The sequence below is a fragment of the Diaphorina citri genome, unplaced genomic scaffold, assembly GCF_000475195.1.
Source record: "Diaphorina citri unplaced genomic scaffold, Diaci psyllid genome assembly version 1.1 scaffold427, whole genome shotgun sequence".
NCBI classification, from domain to species: Eukaryota; Metazoa; Arthropoda; class Insecta; order Hemiptera; family Psyllidae; genus Diaphorina; species Diaphorina citri.
Genome location: NW_007377862.1, coordinates 117,288 through 144,848, shown reverse-complemented (window position 1 = coordinate 144,848; position 27,561 = coordinate 117,288). Strand labels below are relative to the sequence as shown.

At 39.4% G+C, this 27,561-nt stretch overlaps 1 protein-coding gene, 1 long non-coding RNA gene and 1 pseudogene across 2 annotated transcripts in view; all 3 read left to right on the top strand.

The window, feature by feature from the left end:
- The window catches only part of LOC103508722 (nuclear pore membrane glycoprotein 210-like), a 39,934-nt gene that overhangs the window by 1,760 nt on the left and 10,613 nt on the right, over window positions 1-27,561 (top strand). The window contains 14 exon segments of the mRNA XM_026823239.1: window positions 2,087-2,271; window positions 2,644-3,894; window positions 3,927-4,542; window positions 5,091-5,563; window positions 5,566-6,627; window positions 7,480-7,755; window positions 7,987-8,088; window positions 8,147-8,422; window positions 9,355-9,482; window positions 10,081-10,168; window positions 11,068-11,341; window positions 18,364-18,593; window positions 19,072-19,233; window positions 20,828-21,011. Of these exon segments, the coding sequence (XP_026679040.1) occupies window positions 2,087-2,271; window positions 2,644-3,894; window positions 3,927-4,542; window positions 5,091-5,563; window positions 5,566-6,627; window positions 7,480-7,755; window positions 7,987-8,088; window positions 8,147-8,422; window positions 9,355-9,482; window positions 10,081-10,168; window positions 11,068-11,341; window positions 18,364-18,593; window positions 19,072-19,233; window positions 20,828-21,011 (5,307 nt within the window).
- LOC113467193 lies at window positions 10-1,471 on the top strand. The gene is made up of 2 exons (XR_003391357.1): window positions 10-566; window positions 761-1,471. It is a non-coding gene; the product is annotated as an uncharacterized LOC113467193 (long non-coding RNA).
- Window positions 23,729-23,847, top strand: LOC113467196 (annotated as a pseudogene).

Genomic DNA, 27,561 nt, shown 5'->3' with positions numbered 1-27,561 from the left:
AAGATATCTTTTCAATACTGTCATGTTTTTCAATCTTCGAAGAGCAAAACGCCCTTGATTCTGTGGATATTAATTTAATGGATAGAAATATTAGTAACAGATTCGACACTTGATTGTGTAAAAAAAAAGTCACTTTGAACGTTATACCTACTGGATTATCAACTGCTCTGAAGTTCTCCAATATTTTATAGTTTAGATGTACCATTGTAAGTATTGTAAAATAGTTCTAATTTTTTTAAAAAAAAAAACTGTACATACAAATTTATTCCTCGTGTTTTTACGTGAACAAATCAAAACAAAAGTGTTTATATTTTAACTATTTGACCTTTTTGAAATATTTTATAAATTGTCCACCTATTTGTTTCTCCTATCTCGCTCTGTTGAAATATTCGTGTACCCTTGTAAAAAGATTAAGATAAATTTTGTTAAAACTGTAGATATTTTTAGAATTTTTAGACAGATTACAAACTTTTTTCCCTCGTGAAAGATTTCGAATGGATTTTTGTCTTATTTTAATCTCGTGAAAAAATTTTCGATGGATTTATCTTAATGTAAATTAAATATAGGTATCTCGCTCTGTTGAAATATTCGTGTACCCTTGTAAAAAGATTAAGATAAATTTTGTTAAAACTGTAGATATTTTTAGAATTTTTAGATTACAAACTTTTTCCCTCGTGAAAGATTTCGAATGGATTTTTGTCTTATTTTAATCTCGTGATAAATTTTTCGATGGATTTATCTTAATGTAAATTAAATATAGGCTTAGATATTTCTATCAAACTCACTGAAGTTTTTTCTTCTCGTCCATTGAAGGTGTTAGCTGTTTTTCGGATAGAGTTAAGTTTTAAGGTTTGAGTAGGGGAGTGGGAGAGTTAATTTTAACGCACATGGGGTATTCCCACTTTTTAATGGAGTTCGGGCCAATTTTATAAAAATCGGAACTATGATATCAAAGATAGTTTTTTTTTAACTTCTGGATCATTTCTAAGTCAAATTTTGACTTGGTCGGGCGGAGGGCTGCCGCGCTCCTTAATTTTAATTAACTTGTCCCAAAAGAAATAATATTTTCCCTTCTATCATTATTTCCTATTTAGATTATTTAGATATTTAGAACAATAGAATATTTGCATAGCTCAGGTTCCAATTGATACGTTCTATAGGTAAATATAGTTTTTTTATTTATATATATATATACCTAATAGGTATTTTCTAAAGATTTCTTGGTCCACCTGAACATTTTTTTTTTTTTTTTTTTTTTTTTTTTTTTTTTTTTTTTTTAATCTTCTATCATCTAAATTTTCTTTCCTTCTTGTCTTGTCTCTCACCTATTGCTATGTTTTACATTGAGTCCTCCATGGGTTTAAAGTATTATTAATATTAACTTGATTATTACTCACCAAGTCACCACTAAGTCTGGACTAGGGCTCTGCTCGGTTCTTCTTGTACCTTATATGCAGTTTTTAAAAGAAAAGTTTATTATAAAAATTAAAATTATAAAAAAAAATAAATAAAAAGCAAAATATTTATATGAACTGAGTGTTTTGTTGAGTCTCTTTTATTTTTCTTTATCCAGATGTTTTCGAGCTCTTGTGTAGGTAGGTACTACAACTTTACCTATTTGCCAGCCTAGTTTACCTTGGAAGGTAACGCGCCTGCCTTGTAAGTGGAGGCAGATAACTTGTGGAGGCAGATAACTTGTCGCCAAATGGAGGGTATAACCTTGCCGCTAAAAAATCTTGGCAGTTACCTATACAGTGTCATTCTGGTTTGCCATCAAGCACTTTCCGCTGAAGAAGTAGAAGACGCTAAAAAATCTTGGCAGTTACCTATACAGTGTCATTCTGGTTTGCCATCAAGCACTTTCCGCTGAAGAAGTAGAAGACTATTTATAAAAATTGGGTATTTACCCGGGTAAATACCCAGGGTATTTACCCCAAAAATAAGTACCCGGGTATTTACCCATCACTATGTTCCACCAACACAATTTTCTACCAAAGACCAAGTAGAAATTAGATGTGGTACCTTGGTATGTTAACAAACAAAATTCACTAGGTATTGTTTTCATTTTACCATTTCTTTCTTTCAGGTCACATGGTACTGCTGGAAGGATTGAAGACAGGTTCAGCCAAAGTATCAGTGAATCTACCATACACTGAATACCGTCATGTGCTCCCTGCAGAAGTGAACCTGATGGTAGTTGCCAATCTACTCATAGACCCTCCCGATGCTTATGTTTTGAAAGGAGACACTGTGAAATTCCGACTGCTACAGGTTTGTTTCTTTGGCTTTAGAATAAAACTGTCATATGGAAATGTTCTTGGTTAAAAAATAAATGCAGGAAAGTACCTTTACTTACGTCTTGAAATTTCTGCCCAGATAAGTATGTATTTTTCAAGTAGATATGAAATGCTGTGTCAAATTTTATGACTTCAGATGTGGCCAATTTTTTCCTGTTCCCCAAGGGGAAAAATCCATGCTCAGTTCAGATAACCATGCCCTTCAGATAACCAGTGAGTGCTTTAATAAGTAGGTATGTCATAATCATGAAGATACATCATTATACCAGAATGAATTGTTGATTTTTGTTTATTTGTAGATTACTTTGTTGACTACATATCGTTTTTATTTGTCTTTTTGTTTCAGCTTCGTCACGGTCGTATTGTAGAGCTCTCCATCCCCTCCTCTCAGTATGTATTTACCATTGAGAACAGCGCCATTGCAGAACCTATCGACTCCCGCGGTAATATGCTCGCCTTAGAACAAGGCCGTACCAAAGTCCTTCTCCAATACAGCAATGATATGAGTATCCGTCTTCCACATGCATTCATCACGGTGACTGAACCGCAATACTTAGCGCTATCTATCCTGCCGCATCGGAACTGGGCAGTGGAGCTACACAAGATGTATAATCTAGTAGTGGATGTGTATGATGGTGCCAATAGGAAGTTTCATCTTGGAGACAATGTGCGTATAGAGGTCAAGGTACCGGCTGAGTACTTTACGGTGAAGTCTTCAAGTTTGAATGGTACCCAACATGATGGTCATCCTATCAAGACTGGCGTTGCTAGTGTTGAAGCCACACTGAGGGCAATAGGATCGTATGTCTACGAGACCCCACTGTATACAAGGGAAGAGCTCAGTATCTTCTCCCCTGTACGGGTGACACCTAGCCAGTATATCCTCCCCTGGGAGGAGAATTTGAAGTACCAGGTCGTTCTGAAAGCCACTGGAGGAGATGGGAGCTACTCATGGTCCACAAGTCACCCGGAGGTGGCCACAGTCACCCAGAGTGGCCTCGTCAAGACGCTAGGACTCGGTGAAGTCAATATCAGTGCTGCAATGACTAAGAATATTGATAATAGAGACTCGAGTCGTGTTGTTATCACAAAACCCACGAGGCTACAGATTGTAGACCGGTTCAGTTTGGAGGCTGAGGTGGATAAACCTATACATCTCCATGTAGCGCTGTATGCAGAAGATGAACGATCTGGCAAGGAAATCTCCTTCACCAATTGTCAACAGCTTAGCTTCAAGGTGATTCTTGATGACCCGAGCTTTGTCTATGATGAAAGTTATAACCAGAAGGAGAACGTTGGGTCCGCGTGTGCTAATCTTGCTATCCTTGGCTCTAGGATTGCAAGTACCCGAGTGACAGTACAATACCAGATAGGAGATATACTACTGGAAGATAGCGCTATCGTGGGAACATTTAATCCTCTGGTGATAGTTCAGCCTACTAAAGGATACACCGTGCTAGCAGTGGGCACATCAAGACATCTGGTATTCTCTGGTGGTCCATCTAATAAGAACCTGAAGAAAGGAACGAAGAAAGTAGACTATGACAACAGGATTGTAGATGTGTTTGACGTGACATCAGATTACTACTGGAAGATAGCGCTATCGTGGGAACATTTAATCCTCTGGTGATAGTTCAGCCTACTAAAGGATACACCGTGCTAGCAGTAGGTACATCAAGACATCTGGTATTCTCGGGTGGTCCATCTAATAAGAACCTGAAGAAAGGAACGAAGAAAGTAGACTATGACAACAGGATTGTAGATGTGTTTGACGTGACATCAGACACTCAGGATATGTATATCTATTCTGTACTGTGTAAACGTATTGGTGAAACCAATGTGAAAGTAGTCATAGGAAGTTGTGCCACTGCGGATTGTAAACGTTCCGAGTCCATGTCTATCGTGAAGGTGTATTGTTCTCTACCGAAACTTGTTTCTTTCTATTTCGACTCGAAGAGCAAGGCGTGTCCTCTGAAATCAGAAATAGATCGTATCTCTGCTCTTAACTACAAGGAAGTCAATATTACTCTCATCGTGAAGGATAGCAAGGGTCGTACGTTTGATAACGCGACCAGTTTGTATGCAGAGTGGATGATCTCAAACACAAGTCTAGCATCAGTACGCTTCCCAGGTCTCGTATGGCTTAATGTGACACATACGGATAACTACTTGGTACCACTCAACCATGCTGTGCTGCTTATCACGGGATACCCTGATGTTCTCAAGCAAATCACGGTAAGCTTGAGTAGGAGAAGAAAGTTGTAATCTAAAAAAAATCGGGCTGTGTAATTATTTGTAGTGGAGCTATAGCATTGTTAAAAGTAGACACATTTGCAATTCATTCTCGTTTATGACGCTCCATCAAAGAAACTACTCATGTATTAAAATTTGCTAATAGAATATAAATTTTTTGTTTGTCCTAAAAGTCCCTGTTGAACCATTTGTATCTGATTGATTAACCAAGATTTAGAACTTTTTTATGCCAGCGGCTATTGCACACTTTCTATTTCGACATGTACTCAGCTTTGTGAGTACAATGGGATCTCAACGAAAAACCTGATATTACCACTTGCATATTAGCAGTTAAAGGCTGCTTCTTAAAAGGGTACCTACTTACCTAATTACCTAATGGATATTATTATTAAATTCTAATGATTTTGCCTTCTACAAGTCACACAACACGCTGTCAATGTCACGCGAAGTGAAATCCTATTCCAAGTGACAGGCCTGGAGATTGGTGTTAGTAATGTAGTGTTCTCTACAAGTTTCAGTGACGTCAATATCTACTCCCAGCCTTCACGCGAAGTGAAATCCTATTCCAAGTGACAGGCCTGGAGATTGGTGTTAGTAATGTGGTGTTCTCTACAAGTTTCAGTGACGTCAACATCTACTCCCAGCCAATCTCTGTCATGGTGTATCCGCCCCTGAGTATTACACCCAAACACATTATAGTGCCACTCAACTCCAAGTTCCATATCAATGCACAGGGAGGTCCCTATCCTGACTGTTCCTATGAATTCACATCTGAGAATGAAAATATTAAAGTTCTCAGCAATGGACTGATAGAAGGCGTGAAGCTAGGGACAACCAAGATCACAGGCATGGCAGTGGGTTACGTCAAGGCTAACAAGAACAAGATTGTATTTTCCAAGGATACAGCAGAGGTGACTGTGGTGCAGTTAGAGGGGGTTGCTATCAACACTCCCCTAGTGAAGTTCATGCAAGGGACGACACTCCCTCTGTATGTGACAGGTATACCTAATGACTCACGCGAAGTGAAATCCTATTCCAAGTGACAGGCCTGGAGATTGGTGTTAGTAATGTGGTGTTCTCTACAAGTTTCAGTGACGTCAATATCTACTCCCAGCCTATCTCTGTCATGGTGTATCCGCCCCTGAGTATCACACCCAAACACATTATAGTGCCACTCAACTCCAAGTTCCATATCAATGCACAAGGAGGTCCCTATCCTGACTGTTCCTATGAATTCACATCTGAGAATGAAAACATTAAAGTTCTCAGCAATGGACTGATAGAAGGCGTGAAGCTAGGGACAACCAAGATCACAGGCATGGCAGTGGGTTACGTCAAGGCTAACAAGAACAAGATTATATTTTCCAAGGATACAGCAGAGGTGACTGTGGTGCAGTTAGAGGGGGTTGCTATTAACACTCCCCTAGTGAAGTTCATGCAAGGGACGACACTCCCTCTGTATGTGACAGGTATACCTAATGAGCTCTCCCCCATGGTATTGAGTACACTCACGCCTCGCCTCTCATTCAAGTGGAGTGTATCGAGTGACTGTGTGTCTATCAGTGATGTGTTTGAACCTCTAGGTGTTCATGTGAGAGATGAGGATAGAGTGTCTGTCCGTCTCAATGCTCTCAAGCCAGGGAAGAGTATTGTCTATCTGAAAGTATTCAGCAGTGCAAGTCCCGTGTACACGAGTTCCATACAGGTGGAAGTATTTGAAGATTTATTCCTTCTCAACCCGCCTAACTTCCGTGCTGATTCTCTTCTCCTCTCACCGGACTCGGCCTATCAACTCAAAACTAACAAGAACCTCACCAATCTCAAGTTCAGCGTACTCAAGAACATTTATTCCGAGTCTGATAAAGCTCTCACACCGTATGATACACAAGATGGGGATATCGTGTCTGTATCGAGCCGAGGTCTCGTGCGTGCTCGTAACAGGACAGGCTCGGCTATAGTGAACGTATGTCTTGCTAGTTCGGACGAGCCTAACATATGCAAGGAGATTCTCGTGCGAGTCAAACCGGTTCAGTTTATTATGCTTCAAGTTGCGTCCAAGCTACATGCAGACCCTGAGGTAAGTGAACATAATTATTACCCACCTAAATAATTACCTACTCATTTACTTTCTAGTTTTTCCACAAACCTCTCTGAACAAAACTCCCATTTTTCCAAATTAATCCTTTTTTTTTTGTCAAAAACTATTTTCCCTCTCTCTGGTCCCTCAAAAACAAAAACTTCCCTCCCCCGAAAACAAAAACTAGGTCCCTATCCTAGCGTTACCCCATTTCGCTCAGGTACCCTTTGCGAGTAAATACTTACGATGTTTAGGCATAACAACTGTACTTTTAAACTAGCTCTGAAAACCAAAAAGCCAAGAGTTGAATCCTGCTGAAGGAGATGAATAATATGCTGATTCTAATTTCCCCTTGAAGGTCCCTATCCTAGCGTTACCTCAGGGTATGCAGCTGTCATTCAGCACCAGTTTTCAAGATTAGTTCGGGCAGCAGTTCACCATGGCTAGGAATGATCTACACGTAGACATCCCGTGCTGATCCTGCTGAAGGAAATATAATATGCTGACTCTAATTTCAGGTCCCTATCCTAGCGTTACCTCAGGGTATGCAGCTGTCATTCAGCACCAGTTTTCACGATGAGTTCGGGCAGCAGTTCACCATGGCTAGGAATGATCTGCATGTAGAGACATCCCGTGCTGATCTAATTCTGCTGAAGGAGATGTAATATGCTGACTCTAATTTCAGGTCCCTATCCTAGCGTTACCTCAGGGTATGCAGCTGTCATTCAGCACCAGTTTTCACGATGAGTTCGGGCAGCAGTTCACCATGGCTAGGAATGATCTGCATGTAGAGACATCCTGTGCTGATCTAATTCTGCTGAAGGAGATATAATATGCTGACTCTAATTTCAGGTGCCTATCCTAGCGTTACCTCAGGGTATGCAGTTGTCATTCAGCACCAGTTTTCACGATGAGTTCGGTCAGCAGTTCACCGTGGCTAGGAATGATCTGCATGTAGAGACATCCCGTGCTGATCTGATTTTGCTGAAGGAGCTGAAGAATAACACGCTGACTACAGATCTGGCCATGTCTGGTGAGTCAGTGTTGAGGATACGGGATGAGTCGTTGGTGAGCAAACCCAAGGACTATGTCAAGCTGAGTGTGGACCATTTGATATTGCCGCAGAAGGTGAGTCTTGTTTTTTTTATCCCCTTTTTTTTTTTTTTTTTTTTTTTTTTTTTTTGTCAAAACTATTTTTCCCGATTTCGCTCAGGTACCCTTTACGAGTAAATACTTACGATGTTTAGGAATAACAACTGTACTTATAAACTAGCTCTGAAAACCAAAAAGCCGAGAGTTGAATTTCTGCTGAAGGAGATGAATAATATGCTGATTGCTGATTCTAATTTTCCCTTGAAGGTCCCTATCCTAGCGTTACCTCAGGATATGCAGCTTTCATTCAGCACCAGTTTTCACGATGAGTTCGATCAGCAGATCACCATGGCTAGGAATGATCTACACGTAGACATCCCTTGCTGATCCTGCTGAAGGAAATATAATATGCTGACTCTAATTTCAGGTGCCTATCCTAGCGTTACCTCAGGGTATGCAGCTGTCATTCAGCACCAGTTTTCACGATGAGTTCGGTCAGCAGTTCACCATGGCTAGAAATGATCTGCATGTAGAGACATCCCGTGCTGATCTGATTTTACTGAAGGAGATGAAGAATAACACGCTGACTACAGATCTGACCATGTCTGGTGAGTCAGTGTTGAGGATATGGGATGAGTCGTTGGTGAGCAAACCCAAGGACTATGTCAAGCTGAGTGTGGACCATTTGATATTGCCCCAGAAGGTGAGTCTTGTTTTTTATTGTCCTCTCATTAAAAATCACTACTTTGCCTCTAGTGTTTCACACTACCATTGTGTCTCTTTCTTCCTATACCTAAAAGACCTCAAACTGTTCAACTTAATATAAACGTATTGATATCTATATCGGTGCGAACAACCTATTGTCCGTAGTGTTAAAGTGCCTTAAAGGAGGGGAAAAAAATTCTCCAAAAATACACGGGGAAAACAAATTTTATTTTAAGGTTACAAAAGAAGTAAAAGTCAATTTTTCAGTGGACAACAGTACCGAATGACCCTGCTTTGAAAGACCTCCTCAATATTGTGTCGTCTGTCGTAGCATGCCCATCCCGTAGTATATCTCTCATCAGATGAGCGAGAAGAGGAGACATTGTGTCTCTTTCTTCCTATACCTAAAAGACCTCAAACTGTTCAACTTAATATAAACGTATTGATATCTATATCAGTGCGAACAACCTATTGTCCGTAGTGTTAAAGCGCCTTAAAGGAGGGGGGAAAAATTCTCCAAAAATACACGGGAAAACCGAAATTTTATTTTAAGGCTACACAAGAAGTAAAAGTCAATTTTTCAGTGGACAACAGTACCGAATGACCCTGCTTTGAACGACCTCAATATGTTATTTTTAATGATTACATTGATTACCTTTATGAAATACCAAGACGTTTCGAAAGTACCTATTTACACGTTCCACGTAGCAGTTCGGGTCACCCACATATGAGTTTCATGTACCTCGTTAGCCTATGGGTGTTGCCCATATGTGAGTTTCATGTACCAGGTTGGACTCGTCTGACACTCATATATGAGTTACGTGGCGCTCAACGTGTTAATGATTACATTGATTACCTTTATGAAATACAAAGACGTTTCGAAAGTACCTATTTACCCGTTCCACGTATATTATTCTCTTTCCTTTTCAGAACCATCTAGTCACCGGAGACGTTGCGTGCTTCTCGATTCCCAAGATCTGCTCCCAGGGTTCCTGGCTTTCTTCCCATCCCGATATTCTCTCCATAGATCCAGACCTGGGCATAGGGCGGGCTAGAAAGTTCTGCTCTCCAGGTTATCTAGGCTGGCTTATTATTTATTAAAATAGCAATAAAAAAATGTTCATTATGTAATTTAAAATATTCTCTCCCCCCCTTATCATTAACTAATTAATGATAAGGGGGGGAGAGAACCTTTTCTTCCTAATTTAAAACCTTTAAACTAATTTAATTTAAAACTAATTTAAAACCTTTTCTTCCTCTATCCCCGCAGTCCTGGAATATTTCAAGTCCTCGCAGCCCACCTCCTCAGTTCTGCTCTCCAGGTTATCTAGGCTGGCTTATTATTTATTAAAATAGCAATAAAAAAATGTTCATTATGTAATTTAAAATATTCTCTTCCCCCCTTATCCAGGAAAGTTCATTTACTAATTAAAAACCTTTTCTTCCTCTATCCCCGCAGTCCTGGAATATTTCAAGTCCTCGCAGCCAACCTCTTCGCTCCAGGAAGACGACCAAGACTACTCGATAGGGGCAGGCCGTCCGTTCCCGCTGCCTCGCCAATCCACCCTGAGCTCACCCGGGAGGAAGGCCGCTCTCCGGGCAAGTTCACCTCTGTATGAAGACGCGAAATCTCCTCGGCGGGCGGGGGGCTAGAAACAAGCCTGGTACTGTAGTGATCAGCTATGAACTACCTCTGTGTGGTATTACTTCCAGTATTAGCGTGGAAGTACTCCTTATCAATGCGGTAAGTATGGGGTTTGCATTTGGGTTTTGGGGCAGTTGGGGCACATAAAAAATACCTACTGCCGATTAGGTTCCAAAGACCACTTACGGTACGGTAACCCCCGCACAGCGTGCCGTCAGAGAGTGACAGTGGGGCTAGAAACAAGCCTGGTACTGTAGTGATCAGCTATGAACTACCTCTGTGTGGTATTACTTCCAGTATTAGCGTGGAAGTACTCCTCATCAATGCGGTAAGTAAGGGGTTTGCATTTGGGTTTTGGGGCAGTTGGGACACATAAAAAATACCTACTGCCGATTAGGTTGCAAAGACCACTTACGGTACGGTAACCCCCGCCCAGCGTGCCGTCAGAGAGTGACAGTAACTCCTTATCAATGCGGTAAGTATGGGGTTTGCATTTGGGTTTTGGGGCAGTTGGGGCACATAAAAAATACCTACTGCCGATTAGGTTGCAAAGACCACTTACGGTACGGTAGCCCCCGCCCAGCGTGCCGTCAGAGAGTGACAGTGACGTGTGACTCGTTCGTTTGTTTGGGGATAAGGTAGATAGTGTGCCGTCAGAGAGTAACAGCAATAGGTGCAAAGACCGCTTAAAGTAAGCGGTTTTTGCAACCTACAAACGAACAAATAAATGGAGTTCTCTTAGGATGCCCAGATCTCTGAGATGTCTTGATAGCGAAGTATTGTGATGCATGGGAAAAAACTACATAGCATTTGAAAATCGGTTGTTTTTTTATTATTATTAAGTAGGTATTATTAACAGATGTCAGTGCATTATTAAATGAAAACTGCCAATAAGTTTGGTTTAAAAACATGGAAAAATTAGAATGACCTCCATCTTTATTCGGGGAACTTCGATCAAAATAATAAAACTACACCGATTGTTGTTCCTGCTCCCTCAGATTCATTTCGTTCCCACCAAGAACAAGACGATCTCGAACGCTCTCGGAACGTTCTACAAGGCGGATCTGGTCCTGTTCAACAATTACGAAGCCACCACCATCAAATCCAACAACCTCATCTCCGCCGAGGGGGCGCGGTGTCAGAATGTCCCCCACTATGATGTGCCCTCCTATCCGTTCCTGTGTATTGCCAAGTTTGTACCTCCTACTTCAGGCAACATGCCCCCGCTGGAAGATATATTCGATGTGGAACCGAGTTTCAGCTTGAAAACAGGTAAGGTTTAGACATGAGAATTTCGATATAAATATCGAGAACCGCGGCTGGGACGTCCTGCCTGGTATTCTAGTGTTAAAACGACTTGAAAACGTTATGAAAGTTTGATATGTACCTACTTGTACATACATAGATAATTTTAAAATCCTAGCCTGGTTAGCTTGGAGGGTAACGCGTCTGCCTTGTGGTAGGTCGCGGGTTCGATTCCCGTCCTGGGCGGATTTTATGCTAAACAGATAAGGTTCGTTCTCGTAACAGCTGTCTTTCTCCTATCCTGTCTTCCTTCTATCTTCGCTCGCGGGACAGTAACACCCTAGCAGTTACCGTTCCCTCTATCAAATATCTTAAAAAAAAAAAAAAAACTCAATGCACTAGTTGTTAGCGTGGTAGACTTCCCATATGTAGGTTGGTGGTTCGAAGCCTAGTCACGTCACAAAACTATGCATACTTAGGGTGGGTATCAAGTTTATTAATGGAGAAATGGCACTTACGGTGCTTAACACAATCACAATAAAATTCCTTTCAACTAAAACCATCATCATATTCTCATATGCTGACTCTAATTTCAGGTGCCTATCCTAGCGTTACCTCAGGGTATGCAGCTGTCATTCAGCACCAGTTTTCACGATGAGTTCGATCAGCAGATCACTATGGCTAGGAATGATCTGCATGTAGAGACATCCCTATTATAAATGTCTAAATGAAGACTGAGTGATCTTGTTATTATTTTTAGGTAGGTATGTTTTTACTAATCTAGTTCTTTTTTAACAAATAAGTTAATTACTGTCTATTTTTTTTAATAATTAAGAGAAGGAAAATGTTCTCAACTGTTAACTTACATACATAAATGTTATGTAATTTGTACCTTTTTGTACTTAAGTACAATAATACGATGTAAATATTTTTCTACTTTTATTTTGTATAAATAAACTTGAAAGACACATTGGTTTTGTTTAAACTTATAAACATAAATTGGAATGGCATTATTTTTTTATGAATTTGTTTTTGCCCTCTTTGTTTCATAATTTTGATTTATACTTTACTTTCTTGTAATTTTGAAGATTTCATATTTAGGAATTTGGATCTTTAATCATCTCTTGTAATTTTGATGTTTTCATATCTAAGAATTTGGATATAATTATGATCCATCTCTTGTAATTTTGGAGTTTTCCAATCTAGGAATTCAAGGCGGTATCTACTATGACTGTCAATTTTTTAAAAAAGACTCCTCTTGTTGAGTCTTCTAAAAACGCTGGTTTTACTCTTAGATTTTTTTAAGATGTTTGGTAGAAGGAACTGTAATTGCTAAGGTCTTATCGTCCCGAAAGTGAAGGGCGGGCGGGAGCACCGCTCTACGCGGAGGAAAAATCGCGGCGCGCGTTCGATGAGCTGTCGCCGGTGTATGGGAGTCCGAGCCCGGCGGTGCAGAGGCGAAGGATAGTGCTGCCCAGTGTGAATGTCTAGAAGAAAAAGAAAAATTCCGTTGGTCCTCATTTTTCCAGCTCTATGACTTTGAAACATCACCCAAGTAAGCGCAACTGATCTATTGTGAATTGATAACCACATGAGTGAAGTGAGAGAGATAGGGAGGGGAAAAGGGTAAATAGAAAAATGAGATGAAGAGAAAGAGAAAAAAAGAGAGCGAGAGGGAAGAAAGGAAAATTAAACAGAAACAAAAGAACGATGGGGAGAAAGAGAGAGAGAGAGAGAGTGTGTGTGAGAGAGAGTGTGAGTGAGAGGGAGGGAGTGTGTGTGGGAGAGAGAAGAAAATTTTGAATTTGCCACTGACGTGATAGATAAGTAATTCGTTTTTGCCATGTAATACATTTTTTTGTACTATGTTCATAAATGTCTAGTTTTAAGATTAACGGGTTTACAATATTTCTATTGATAACCTAAAAAGAAAAATTAGAAGGAAATGTGAATTCAAAATATGAAACGATTTTTTTCCATTCTTATAACTTTTAAGTAATTTACTTTAAGGATAAGGAAAGTAGAATAAGTAAGAAACACCAGGTGTATTTTTTTCAAAATTATGAATACCTATTACCTACTCGTTGGTGTGTAGGTACCTACTTTAAACATTGTTTCTACTTTTTTCTTCCAAAAAGTCAATTTCGTCAGCTGAACCTTATTATAATAAAATCCGCCCCGGGCGGGAATCGAACCCGCGGCCTAGCGCTTACAAGGCAGACGCACTACCAACTAAGCTAAGTAGGCTGGTAACTAGGCTTGTACTAGGCCTCCTTAGTGTGTAGGTACCTACAATATTATGATGGTTATTTAATAATAACATAAGGAGTTACATAAATAGTAGGTATAATAAATTAAAATGTTCAAAACAAAACTGCTTAAAACAGCGACCACACTTGCTGCCACGATTTTTATATTCAATGGTTATCTGCAAGAGGGCCTATGAGTGATATTTTCTGTTTTGTTTTTCTCATCCCTTGTCTAAAATAGGTAGGTATCTTTAGGTATTTTTTTTCTCATTACTGGTAGGTAAGTACTAATACTAATTTTATCATTTAGGAACGACTGTGCATTCGGCCCATATTCTTAATAAGAATCTTCCACGGGTCAACGTTTTTGTCAGACGACATACAAGTGTAGGTAGTAGATAGATGCCTCAGGTTGTTTACTACTTTATGGTAATCTCTGTCCAGTTCTAATCCCCTAACCAATCCTATCGATTATAACATTAATAACATATAGGTAACATAGGTCCTGACGATAACACTATACGAGTAGGCTGTAGGTGACTTTATATAGCTATGAGATGAGGGGAGATTTTTAGCGAGAAAAGTTTTTTAACTGATAAATTCGACTCCAGAATACTCGTACATAGTCTAGCTTGGAAAATAGAACGTCTACCTTTTGTAAGCGCTAGATCGCGGGTTCGTCCCGCCCGGGGCGGATTTTATACTAAACGTTCTCGGAACAGCTGGCTTTCTCCTATCCTATAATTCTTCTCTCTTCGATTTCGGGACGATAAGACCCTCTATCAAACATCTTTTAAATGGGGGGCTTCTAGCGAGAAAAGTTTTTCGCCACTGACGTGATAGATAAATAATTCGTTTTTGCCATGTAATACATTTTTTTTTTTTTACTATGTTCATAAACGTCTAGTTTTAAGATTAACGGGTTTACAATATTTCTATGATGAATTAAAAAGAGAAAATGACAAATAAATGTGAATTCAAAATATAATACGATTTTTCCCCTTTCTTTTAAATTTTTGAAATGAAGCAATGAAGGCAAGTAACTGATACAATTCACAATATACAATAGTTTAAGTTATATGATGTACATTGTACATACCTACATTACTTTAAGGATAATTTAAGTGGAGCTGTTGTCACAGTTCCCTCTATCAAACCTCTGGAAAAAGTTAATTTTCCTCTACTCTCTTCAATTTTGGAAATACCAGAGTTACCTAGTTATTTCAGTTCCTTCTATCATTTTTTTTCTTTTCTTCAAATGGAAAGCCAAACTGTCCCAAAAATTATGCACTCCAGTGTATTACATTCTCCGTATGGCATTACTTCACTTGCGGTTTTTAACTCATTCATTTCAGGTTGTGCAAATATTCTTAATAAGAATCTTCCACGGGTCAACGTTTTTGTCAGACGACATACAAGTGTAGGTAGTAGATAGATAACTTAAGTATGTATATTTATTCGTCGAGATACAATTGTTGGAAACATTTACGTAGGTAAATGATGAGTTGGTGACATTATTGTTTAATATTTACACCGAATTGTGCCTATTGTTCTCCAGACAAGATGTTTTGAGAATTACCCCGCCCTGACCTTGTCTATTGACATCTATGTTGACTGCTGATTATATTGTTCGAGGTGGATGATGCTGATAATGTTAAGCATACACTGTATACAGGGTGTCCATAAAATCACGTTTCTATCCTGTTCCTTATTCCCTATTCCACGAATGACTCTGCACTCCCCGCGCTTACTTTTTACTCCACGCGCAGAAAATATTGATTAACGGTAGGACGCGACGGGTTTTCAAGCCTAAAGAGTGGGAAGTGCATCAAAATGGTTTGTGGAACAGGCCCCTGGCCAAATTTGTAGAGAAAATCTCAATGGTTTGTGGAATAGGCCCCTGGCCATCAAATTTGTAGAGAAAATCTCAAAATATCGCAGCCAAACGGACGAGAGGCCAAAGTTTTTCTATCTAGCAACATCTACATAAGTATATCCCTTGAAATTCAGCAGGCACATAGCAGCCAGTTTCTCCCCTTTTAGGTTTGATAGAGGGAACTGTAACAACAGAAGTCTTTTCGTCCCGAAATCGAAGAGAGAATGTGAGGTGAGGCCTAGCGCTTACAACTCTTACAAGGCAGAAGCTCTACCCTCCAAACTAACTAGGCTGGCAGTTGCGCTTACGTGGGTGAAGTTTCTAAGTCAAAGAGCAGAAAAAACGAGGAACAATGGAATTTTTCTTATTCTTCTACGACTTCTAGATCCCGAGATAAATCGATTAAAAAAATACCGGTCAATCGTGAACTTTGACGGCATAATACGCTCCCGTTGGCGATGACGTCACATCAAATTAATGTCAACTGATCTATTAGTCTTGAGGAACCCAAACCTGAGGGGACTTTATAAACCCCCTGTATGCAAAGGATGATAATAGTAATAATAATAATTGCACCAAAGCTTGATGATGACGAATGAGGCTTGCAGAAAACATCAACACATTCATTGTTTGAAATTGTTTGTTCCATAGTTCATCATCATTGTTCTTGTTCATATCCATCATTTAGTATTTATTCACAGTGCACATTTTGATCTTGATGTATGGGTTGAGTAAGTTCAGGGCCGATGAAGGTGTCTAGTGCCCGATCAAACCGTCTGACATACCTAGGCCTCGAGCTTTTTCCGCCACACGTTAAGACGGCCTGACAGAGCCAGATCTGTGAGACCGCGGTCTGTCAGGGTACAGTCCAGCAATTAGTTAATCGCTACTAAGAAAAAAAAAAAAAAAAAAAAAAAAAATGGCGATAAAACACTCGATCAAGCCCATTCAAGCAGTGGCTGACCATTTTAATAACTCCACCGTACAAATACACAGACTAATTGCACTCTGAATACCTAGTTGTTATCAATATTTTATCTCTCATACACATTAGCTTAGACCAGAGGGGCTCCCAAACTTGTTCAAGCCGAGGACCATTTTTGAATTTCATGATCTCCGACGGACCATTCAGCATTTCTCTCCATTTTTCCCCCCTAAAGCGCTTTAACTCTACGGACAGTAGGTCGTTCGCGCCTCTCCATACTGTCTTATTCAATGAAAATACAACTTTTTTTTTTACACAATGATTTTTCCCCTTTTTATGTAGGTAGAAAAAATGGACTTTTTTCCACCCAAAAAGAAAATGGATTTTTTTTCTTCTTTTGGAACACCTCTTGGACCACCTGACACCTTCTCGCGGACCAAAGTTTGGGAATCCCTGATTTAGACTCATGTAAGTCCAATACAGACACAATATACGTATTTATAAAGTCCAATACGTATAGTATAGAATTATAGACACAGTATGTGGGAAGTATGGGAAATCGAATGAATGAAACTGCACTAACCAGATCGATCGATCAAAGTTCTGTAGGAGTGAGAGACCTGGGAGAACCCAGTCCGTACTAATTGCGCACGGAACGAACTTTGGGCATTAGTGTACTAATTGCGTACATTTCCAAGAGGTTTGATAGAGGGAACTGTAACTGCTAAGGTCTTATCGTCCCGAAATCGAAGAGAGAAGGAAGGCGAACCCAGTCCGTACTAATTGCGCACGGAACGAACTTTGGGCATTAGTGTACTAATTGCGTACATTTCCAAGAGGTTTGATAGAGGGAAATGTAACTGCTAAGGTCTTATCGTCCCGAAATCGAAGAGAGAAGGAAGGCAGGATAGGCAAAAGTCAGCCGTTCCGAGAACGAACATTATCCCGTCAGGATAAAATCCGCCCCGGGCGGGAATCGAACCCGCGGCCCAGAGCTTACAAGGTAGACGCGCTACCAATCAAGATAACTATTGGGCTGGCAAAAAAGTTTTTTTATACCCAACCCTATCTACATTAGAACGAGTTAAAATTTTCATGTTTACCTTCTGAAGACCTTCTGAACTTCATTTTCACCCCTACCTGCACTATAAAGTTACTCATTCTTCATGAACGTTACTTACTTTGCTTTCTGTACGCAATTAGTGTGCGTATTTTTTCCTACCTGACCCGGTTTCGAACACGTTGGTCGCAACTAGTAACCGCCGACCCAGCCACCAACCTGTCTCGTGAGAATTAATTCTGCCTCAAGAACGAACATTATCCCGTCAGGATAAAATCCGCCCCGGGCGGGAATCGAACCCGCGGCCCAGAGCTTACAAGGTAGACGCGCTACCAACCAAGATAACTATTAGGCTGGCATTTTTTTTTTTTTTTTATACCCAACCCTATCTACATTACAACGAGTTAAAATTTTCATTTTTACCTTCTGAAGACCTTCTGAACTTCATTTTCACCCCTACCTGCACTAAAAAGTTACTCATTCTTCATGAACGTTACTTGCTTTGCTTTCTGTACGCAATTAGTGAGCGTATTTTTTCCTACCTGACCCGGTTTCGAACACGTTGGTCGCAACTAGTAACCGCCGACCTAGCCACCAACCTGTCTCGTGAGAATTAATTCTGCCTCAGGTTGTTTACTACTTTATGGTAATCTCTGTCCAGTTCTAATCCCCTAACCAATCCTATCGATTATAACATTAATAACATATAACATAGGTCCTGACGATAACACTATACGAGTAGGCTGTAGGTGACTTTATATAGCTATGAGATACCATATGTAGGTTGGTGGTTCGAAGCCTAGTCACGTCACAAAACTATGCATACTTAGGGTGGGTATCAAGTTTATTAATGGAGAAATGACACTTACGGTGCTTAACACAATCATAATAAAATTCCTTTCAACTAAAATCATCATCATATTCTTTTTCCTCCCTCAGGTCTGTACGCGTGTGAATTCATTCCCAAGCCCCTCATCTCTAACGTCACCCTACACAAGGCTGAGGTCAGCCTGAAAGCCAGATCTATTCACGGTACAGCTATATCTCAAGCTGTAACATTTACATTCTATCCAGCACCTGTGGTACACTCTAAGGAGATTGTGTTCAATAAGTTCCGCCCTGCTGTGCTGCTTATCACGGGATACCCTGATGTTCTCAAGCAAATCACGGTAAGCTTGAGTAGGAGAAGAAAGTTGTAATCTAAAAAAATCCGGGCTGTGTAATTATTTGTAGTGGAGCTATAGCATTATTAAAAGTAGACACATTTGCAATTCATTCTCGTTTATGACGCTCCATCAAAGAAACTACTCATGTATTAAAATTTGCTAATAGAATATAAGTTCTTTGTTTGTCCTAAAAGTCCCTCTTGAACCATTTGTATCTGATTGATTATTTGTCCTAAAAGTCCCTCTTGAACCATTTTTATCTGATTGATTAACCAAGATTTAGAACTTTCTTATGCCAGCGGCTATGGCACACTTTCTATTTCGACATGTACTCAGCTTTGTGAGTACAATGGGATCTCAACGAAAAGCCTGATATTACCACTTGCATATTAGCAGTTAAAGGCTGCTTCTTAAAAGGGTACCTAATTACCTAATGGATATTATTATTAAATTCTAATGATTTTGCTCATTTCCCACACAGGTGAGTGCCAGTCAAGAGGACTACGTGCGAATCAAGATGGAAAGTTCAGCTGTTCCCAACGCACAATCGTTCCAAATTTACCCTCTGGAGAAAACCAGCACAGAGCCTCGCAGTGATCTTTTTGTTCAAGTGATTAGTCCTCTGACACAGCAAACCATTCAGGTAAGTCTATAAACGGACTCAAGGTCTCGGGTTCAATGCCCAACATGGCAAAAAAAAAAAATCATATTAGTGAGTTTTCGCAACCATAATTATTAGCGTCCCATTAACTGAACTCTTTAACAGCTTTACTTAACGTTATTTGACGAAAACTTGTTTCTGAGTTTATGTCAAATAACGTTAAAGAGTATGTATGTATATCTTGTTTCTGAGTTTATGTCAAATAACGTTAAAGAGTATGTATATCTTGTTTCTGAGTTTATGTCAAATAACGTTAAAGAGTATGTATGTATATCTTGTTTCTGAGTTTAGGTTTCTGTTTTGTTTTTCTCATCCCTTGTCTAAAATAGGTAGGTATCTTTAGGTATTTTTTTTCTCATTACTGGTAGGTAAGTACTAATTTTATCATTTAGGAACGACTGTGCATTCGGCCCATATTGGGCCTCTGAGTGATATTTTCTGTTTTGTTTTTCTCATCCCTTGTCTAAAATAGGTAGGTATCTTTAGGTATTTTTTTTCTCATTACTCGATAATTCGATTAATTTTGTGGGTATCACAAAACTAATCGAAACTATTAGTAGATACTAAACTATTAGTACTTACTGGTAGGTAAGCAAGGCATACAAAATGCTGGGGTTCCTCTACAGACATACTCAAGATTTTAAAAATACTAATGTATTAAAAACACTATACTATTCATATCTAATACTAATTTTATCATTTAGGAACGACTGTGCATTCGGCCCATATTCTTAATAAGAATCTTCCACGGGTCAACGTTTTTGTCAGAAATGTCAGACGACATACAAGTGTAGGTAATAGATAGAATTTATGTCAATCAAATAACGTTAAAGAGTATGTATATCTTGTTTCTGAGTTTATGTCAAATAACGTTAAAGAGTATGTATGTATATCTGTTTCTGAGTTTATGTCAAATAACGTTAAAGAGTATGTATGTATATCTTGTTTCTGAGTTTATGTCAAATAACGTTAAAGAGCATGTATATCTTGTTTCTGAGTTTTTGTCAAATAACGTTAAAGAGTATGTATATCTTGTTTCTGAGTTTATGTCAAATAACGTTAAAGAGCATGTATATCTTGTTTCTGAGTTTATGTCAAATAACGTTAAAGAGTATGATTGTACGTCTTGTTTCTGAGTTTATGTCAAATAACGTTAAAGAGTATGATTGTATATCTTGTTTCTGAGTTTATGTCAAATAACGTTAACTATTATGTATATCTTGGTACTTAGTTCGATTACAAATATTTTAACGGGTTATTTTCTGGTGTTCTCCTGTTGACGCAGCAGGCCAGCACATAAATGGGGAATATTGTGTCTCTTATCGCCCATCTGATGAGGGACATACTACTTGATGGGCAGGTCCCAACAACATTTTTGAAAACGGCCATGAAACTTTTTTTTTTCATCCAATCTGGTCTGCCAATTTTCATCAAAAGCCTTAATTTCCTCTCTATTTGATTCACAGATACCCACCATCTAAGCCAGCTAGGCTGGCAACTCTTAGCTTTGACTTACAAATCTCTTTTCCCCGTTCGCATTGTCTGATGAGACCGGCTCTTAAATCTCTTAACACAGATACCTATAGCTCTGAGTGCAGACACTGCTAGTACGTGTAATGAAAAGCAGTCTGTCTTTGGCTTTCTACAACTCACTAGCAAGGCGCAGAACATTAGCTCGTTCGCTTCGTCAGGGCTCAATATTTGGATATTCGTAGCTACCGTTAGCCTTGCCATTATTGTTATCATTCTAGGTAAGCCTGGTCAAATAAACCTTCTTACCATTTTTTTTTTTTTTTTTTACATTTGATAGGGGGGGAACTGTTAACAACGGAGGTCTCGAAGAGAGAAGGATACAGTAGGAGAAATGTGGCCTTTCCGAGAGCGAATATTATTCCATTGGATAAAGCCGCCCCGGGCGGGAATCGAACCCGCGACCTAGCGCTTACAAGGTAAACGTTCTGCTCTTAAAAGTCCTATTTTCCGTAGAGAAGCAAAGACGGGTCAGTCCAACTTAAGGCCAAGATTCGAACCCCCAATCTCCCAGTCAGGAGTCGACCTTGTCCACACGCGGTCTAGGATAGTCAGAACATGCAGTCTCGCGTGTTCTACATGCAAATATCCCAAGACATCTCTCTGTAAAATTATAAACTAAACCTCAGAATAATAAGATGCCATTATAATGTAAGACTGAAATGGAAGTATGAGCACTTTGCAGATTTGCATACTTGTAAAGAAACGGGGAGATATGCTACAGTCAGATGCAAAATTTTTGGGACTGATTGACTTTGGTACTTTTTCAATATGAACACCTGTTAACATTAAAAAAAAAAATAATAATAAAAAGTAATAGAGATAAATAGAAAATCAAAGATGGTATCTGCCTCCCTAGTTATACGATAGGAATTAGCTTGGAGGGTAGCGTGTCTGCCTAGTAAGCGATTCGATTCCCACCTGGGACAAACTTTATCCTAAACACCAAACAGATAAGATTCGTTCTCGGAAAGGCTGATTTTCTCCTATCCTGCTGTCTTTCTTCTTTCTCCAATTTCGGGACGATAAGATTTCTGTTGTCACAGTTCCCTCTATCAAACCTCTGGAAAAAGTTAATTTTCCTCTACTCTCTTCAATTTTGGAAATACCAGAGTTACCTAGGTATTTCAGTTCCTTCTATCATTTTTTTTTTTTCTTTTCTTCAAATGGAAAGCCAAACTGTCCCAAATATTATGCACTCCAGTGTATTACATTCTCCGTATGGCATTACTTCACTTGCGGTTTTTAACTCATTCATTTCAAGTTGTGCAATGATATCCAACTTTATTTTATTGAATGGTTTTGTTTACTAATGAAGTAGAGTGTACTTTAGTAAATATGTATATGCAAGTGCATATTTCATATTCGTGAAGAACACACGGTGCTTTTTAACGAAGTTATGGGTAGGTAAATTATTAAATAATAAAAAAAAACCCCTATGCCAAATTGCCAAAGTACCTAATTTTCTTCCCTACGCCCCTATCCCCACGTATCTACGTGAAAAATAGGTAGATCGTAGATATAGGTACGTAGAGTACGAGTAGGTACCTAGGTACCAAAATGGACATTTAAAAGTGTCTATAAATGTCCAATGTCGAGTCCATTTTCTTGGATATTTTCTTCTCCTTCATTTACTGCACCTGCACCGAGTTAGATTTGCATTTAACTCTTTGTTTCACAAACCAAAAGAAGGGGAGCCTAGTTTAGTTAGCTTGGTTGTTAGCGCGTCTACCTTGTAAGCGGTAGGTCGCGGGTTCGATTCCCGCCCGGGGCGGATTTTATCCCGAACGGACAATGTTCGTTCTCGGAACGGCTGGCTTTCTCCTGTCCTGTCTTTCCTCTCTCTTCTCTTTCGGGATAATAAGACCTTGGCAGTTACAGTATCTCTATCATTTTTTTTTTAAGGAAAATTTAAATTGAAAGTAAAAAGGTCAGTTCACTTGACCCCGTGTAAAGTTACTTTCACTTTCAACACAGAGCTTTTCACGTATCGATGACAAATGACAATAGCCACACCCACATGTTACATTTTCACGATCTCACAAATCAGAAATCTACAAAGAACAAAAGGAATAATTGTTCTTGCACGTCTTTTTCTGAGGTACGTTGACCACCCGGCAAGCTTCATGCCATCATCAGAACTCAAAGGTCGGTAAGAACATTTTATTATTTGCTAGTTGATAATACATCATCTACCTATTCTATTCTATGCCTTATTCTTCGGTATGAACGTGTTGTACATCTATTCCATTCCCTTCTATTCTATTCTATATTCTAGGTATATTAGGTATTACATACATACCTACATCACCCAAATCATTTTTCACCAAAGGTCATTTTTTCACCCTTAGGATAAATATGGCAAATACATACTAGCATGAAAGCATGGATGTTATTGGATGCATGTATCTATTATGTACATATTTTATGTAGGTAGGTACTAGTGGTCGACCCGTCCTGTCCTTTGTATTAAACAATTTAGTTTCTTCAGTCCACATCCACAATATCGAATTATTTATCCTTTACGGTCACTGGTGGTAACATCATTACTACACTTGCCAGCCTAGTTAGCTTGGAAGGTAGAGCGATTGGTTTGTAAGCGCTAGATCACGGGTTCCATTCCCGTGCGAGGCGGAATGAATGAACTCAGAGGAGTCCAGTTAGCTGCATCTATTCCGCTAGGAGGAGGATGGTCAGCAAGGAAACAAAATTGGTCACTGACCCTCGCAAATTCTTGGCAAAGTCAGTGTCCTAAACTTGCAAAACCAGTAAGGACGAAACACGGAAAGCGGAAGTTTTAGAGAACAATGACATTTCATTTGAAACAAAATGTAGATAATTCTTATTCTTAACAATATAACAATAGTGTTATGTTTAAAGTTATCATGACTGTTTCCACTGTCTAAACACAGACAAAACGCCTAATGTAAACATCAAAATTGAACATACCAGCGGAGCTAGCACGTTGAATGAACCAGTTCCCCACAGATCACTGAAGTTAAGCACCGTTGTGGGTGGTTAGTACCTGGATGGGTGACCATCTGGGGAATCCGCGTGCAGCTGGTTTCCCGGCTCCACGCAGGCTGGGTGAGGTTAAATTGAGGATGTTGGTAGCTTGTCGCCGAATAGTGGGTAAAACCCCTCGTCACAAGAAGACCTAAGATGTTAAATTGAAGTTAAACCCCTAAACCTCCATTTTCCAAAATTGAAAATGGAGGAGTTGCAAATGGGTAAAAATTATTAATAAATGGTCAATTCCTACGTAAAAAGTAGTGAAAAATCCAAATCTGAGGTCGAAACAACGAAAAAGTAACTTTAAAAGATCGAAAATTCAATTTTTAATTGCCGTTCTAATGAAAAAGTTCAAAGAGTTGTGACGTCAGATTTCACGTCAAACTGCGCAGAAACGCTTGCGCACAAACAAACGAAGCGGGAGTAATGAATTATGACGTCATTGCCTACAGGAAGTGACGTCAAAGTTCACGATTTACCGGCATTTTTTTAATCGATTTATCTCGGGATCTAGAAGTCGTAGAAGAAAAAGATTCCGTTAGTCCTTTATTTTTTAAATCGATTTATCTCGGTATCTGGAAGTCGTAGAAGAAAAAGAAAAATTCCGTTGGTCCTCATTTTTCCTCCTCTATGACTTTGAAACATCACCCAAGTAAGCGCAACTGATCTCTTTTGAGATCGAAAGACATCAAGTAAACGTGAAACAATACGGTACCTACATTACATACGTATCTGGTAGATATCGTACTAATCTAATTTAGTTCCTACTGACATTGACCTTACCAGCATAAAGTTCAAAGACTTGCTGAGCAAACAAATTTACGACTCCAACATAATGGTTAAGAAGTAATGCACCTTAAACTCTCACTCTACTTAGAAGTCAATAGCACTATAGGGTCCTCAGGTCTTTCCTCAAGAATGTCCGATTAAAAAAAAAAAAATGGCGATAAAACACTCGATCAAGCCCATTCAAGCAGTGGCTGACCATTTTAATAACTCCACCGTACAAATACACAAACTAATTGCACTCTGAATAGTTGTTATCAATATTTATCTCTCATACACATACACATTAGCTTAGACAAGAGGGGCTCCCAAACTTGTTCAAGGCAAGGACCACTTTTGAATTTCATGATCTCCGACGGACCATTCAGCATTTCTCTCCATTTTTCCCCCCCTAAAGCGCTTTAACTCTACGGACAGTAGGTCGTTCACGCCCCTCATTCTTATTCAATGAAAATACAACTTTTTTTTACACAATGATTTTCCCCTTTTTTATGTAGGTAGAAAAAAATGGACTTTTTTCCACCCTAAAAGAAAATGGATTTTTTTCTTCTTTTGGAACACCTCTTGGACCACCTGACACCTTCTCGCGGAGCACAGTTTAGGAATCCCTGATTTAGACTCATGTAAGTCCAATACAGACACAATATACGTATTTATAAAGTCCAATATAGAATTATAGACACAGTATGTGGGAAGTATGGGAAATCGAATGAATGAAACTGCACTAACCAGATCGATCGATCGATCAAAGTTCTGTAGGAGTGAGAGACCTGGGAGAACCCAGTCCGTACTAATTGCGCACGGAACGAACTTTGGGCATTAGTGTACTAATTGCGTACATTTCCAAGAGGTTTGATAGAGGGAACTGTAACTGCTAAGGTCTTATCGTCCCGAAATCGAAGAGAGAAGGAAGGCGGGATAGGCAAAAGTCAGCCGTTCCGAGAACGAACATTATCCCGTCAGGATAAAATCCGCCCCGGGCGGGAATCGAACCCGCGGCCCAGAGCTTACAAGGTAGACGCGCTACCAACCAAGATAACTATTAGGCTGGCATTTTTTTTTTTTTTTTATACCCAAACCTATTTACATTACAACGAGTTAGGTGACTGGGTAATCGGCGATCGCGCGCTGCTGGCTTTTCCCGGCCCACTCAAGCTGGGTGAGGTTAAGTGTTGTACAATGAGGTCAAGGGTCAAGCCCTATCAAACAAACGATTTTTGTGATAATAATTTTTATATTTATAAATTATTTTGTGTCCTCAAAAAAGCCATCCTTTTTATATAGAACCTAGGGCCCGGAGTGTCCAAGACCATAAGTAGATACTTACTATTCACTACTTATTAAGTATTGATACAGCACTTCTATAGTCCCCATTTTTATCATGTCTTCATTTGGTTCCAATAGTTCAATTAATCCATTACCAATAATCCTGACATTTTACTAATTTATTCATAGTAAAGTAAGTATTCTTAACTATTTTCTATTTTGTATTCATAATAGTAAATGAGTGATATCTAAAATACTTACACCCACGTGCAAAAAGTATGGGGGACTTATTGACTTAGCAACTTTTTCTATAACACCAAATTTTCTATTAAAAATAGAGCCAGCCTAGTGCACCTGCCTTGTAAGCGCTAGGTCGCGGGTTCGATTCCCGCCCGTGGCGGATTTTATCCTAAACAGATAAGGGTTGTTAACGGAAAGACTGGCTTTCTGATATCCTGTAATCCTGTCTTCCTCCTCTCTTCACTTTAGGGACGATAAGACCTCAGACTGTCGAGGTAAGACAGAAAGCTTTAACTGTACCTTGAATACAACAACCTATATTATGCTTTTGAAGACATGAGCTTAAATCTGGCACCAAAAACCGCAAGCTGTCTTCCATTTTTTTTTTTTTGTGCCGGAGTGTACTTATATATTAGTTCTCTAGCCAGGTATGATTCAATTAGTATACCTGCTCTCTCTCTCTCTCTCTCTCTCTCTACCTCCCCTTCCTCCTGTATTGGCTCTGAGTTCTTAAGATTCTAATTCTCTCGAGGGACAAGGCAGGCAGAAATTCATTAACACTTCGGATAAAGACAGGACCGACCGTATATTATCGACCAATAATGTATATTATCGGCCAATAATTGTTTATCTTGCCCATTGTCACCACGCTCGAAGGCTACACAGACTGCCGGAGCCAAAGTTTTCGAATGCGCCAAATCACACGTCCTACTCCTAATCAGAATGGGAGAGTGCCCGGGGCGACAGTTGTTTCTGGTCGCCCCCCATATGTGGTGAATATTATTTATGACTCCATGACACTGGGGTTCTGGCGCGACGTGCGACGAGGTAATAGCGCGACAAGTTTTTTTTTTTCTCCTAAGAGGTTTGACAGTAGGAACTGTAACTGCTAAGGTCTTATCATCCCGAAAGCGAAAAGGAAGACAGGATAGGAGAAACAAACTTTATCTGCCAGCCAAGTTAGCTTGGAGGTAGCGCGTCTGCCTTGTAAGCGCTAGGTCGCGGTTTCGATTCCCTATCGTCCCGATAGCGAAAAGGAAGACAGGGTAGGAGAAAGCCAGCCGTTCCGAGAACGAACCTTATCTGTTTAGGTGTTTAGGATAAAATCCGCCCGCGAACTTTTGATGTTATTTATGGACGGTTAGTTAATAAACACTCACCAATACCATTACCTATATTGTTATATTCGGACATAATAGAATTCTTACCTACCTACATATTAGGTACATGTACCTACCTAGAACTTTTTGTAGAGTTAGAAATATCATAAACAAGGAGATAAGCTGTATTTCTTCTGAAGTGACAAAGTTGCTTATTGATTTAGAAGCTCTTTCGGTCTCTATTTTGGTTCCAACTTGTCATAGGCATAAATAAAAGCCTTAGAACCAGACAAATTTCAAAAACATGCGAACTTAGTAATAAATCTGTCACGTGAGTGGGTTTTCTAAAGTTATGATGTTATGAATAAGCATAGAA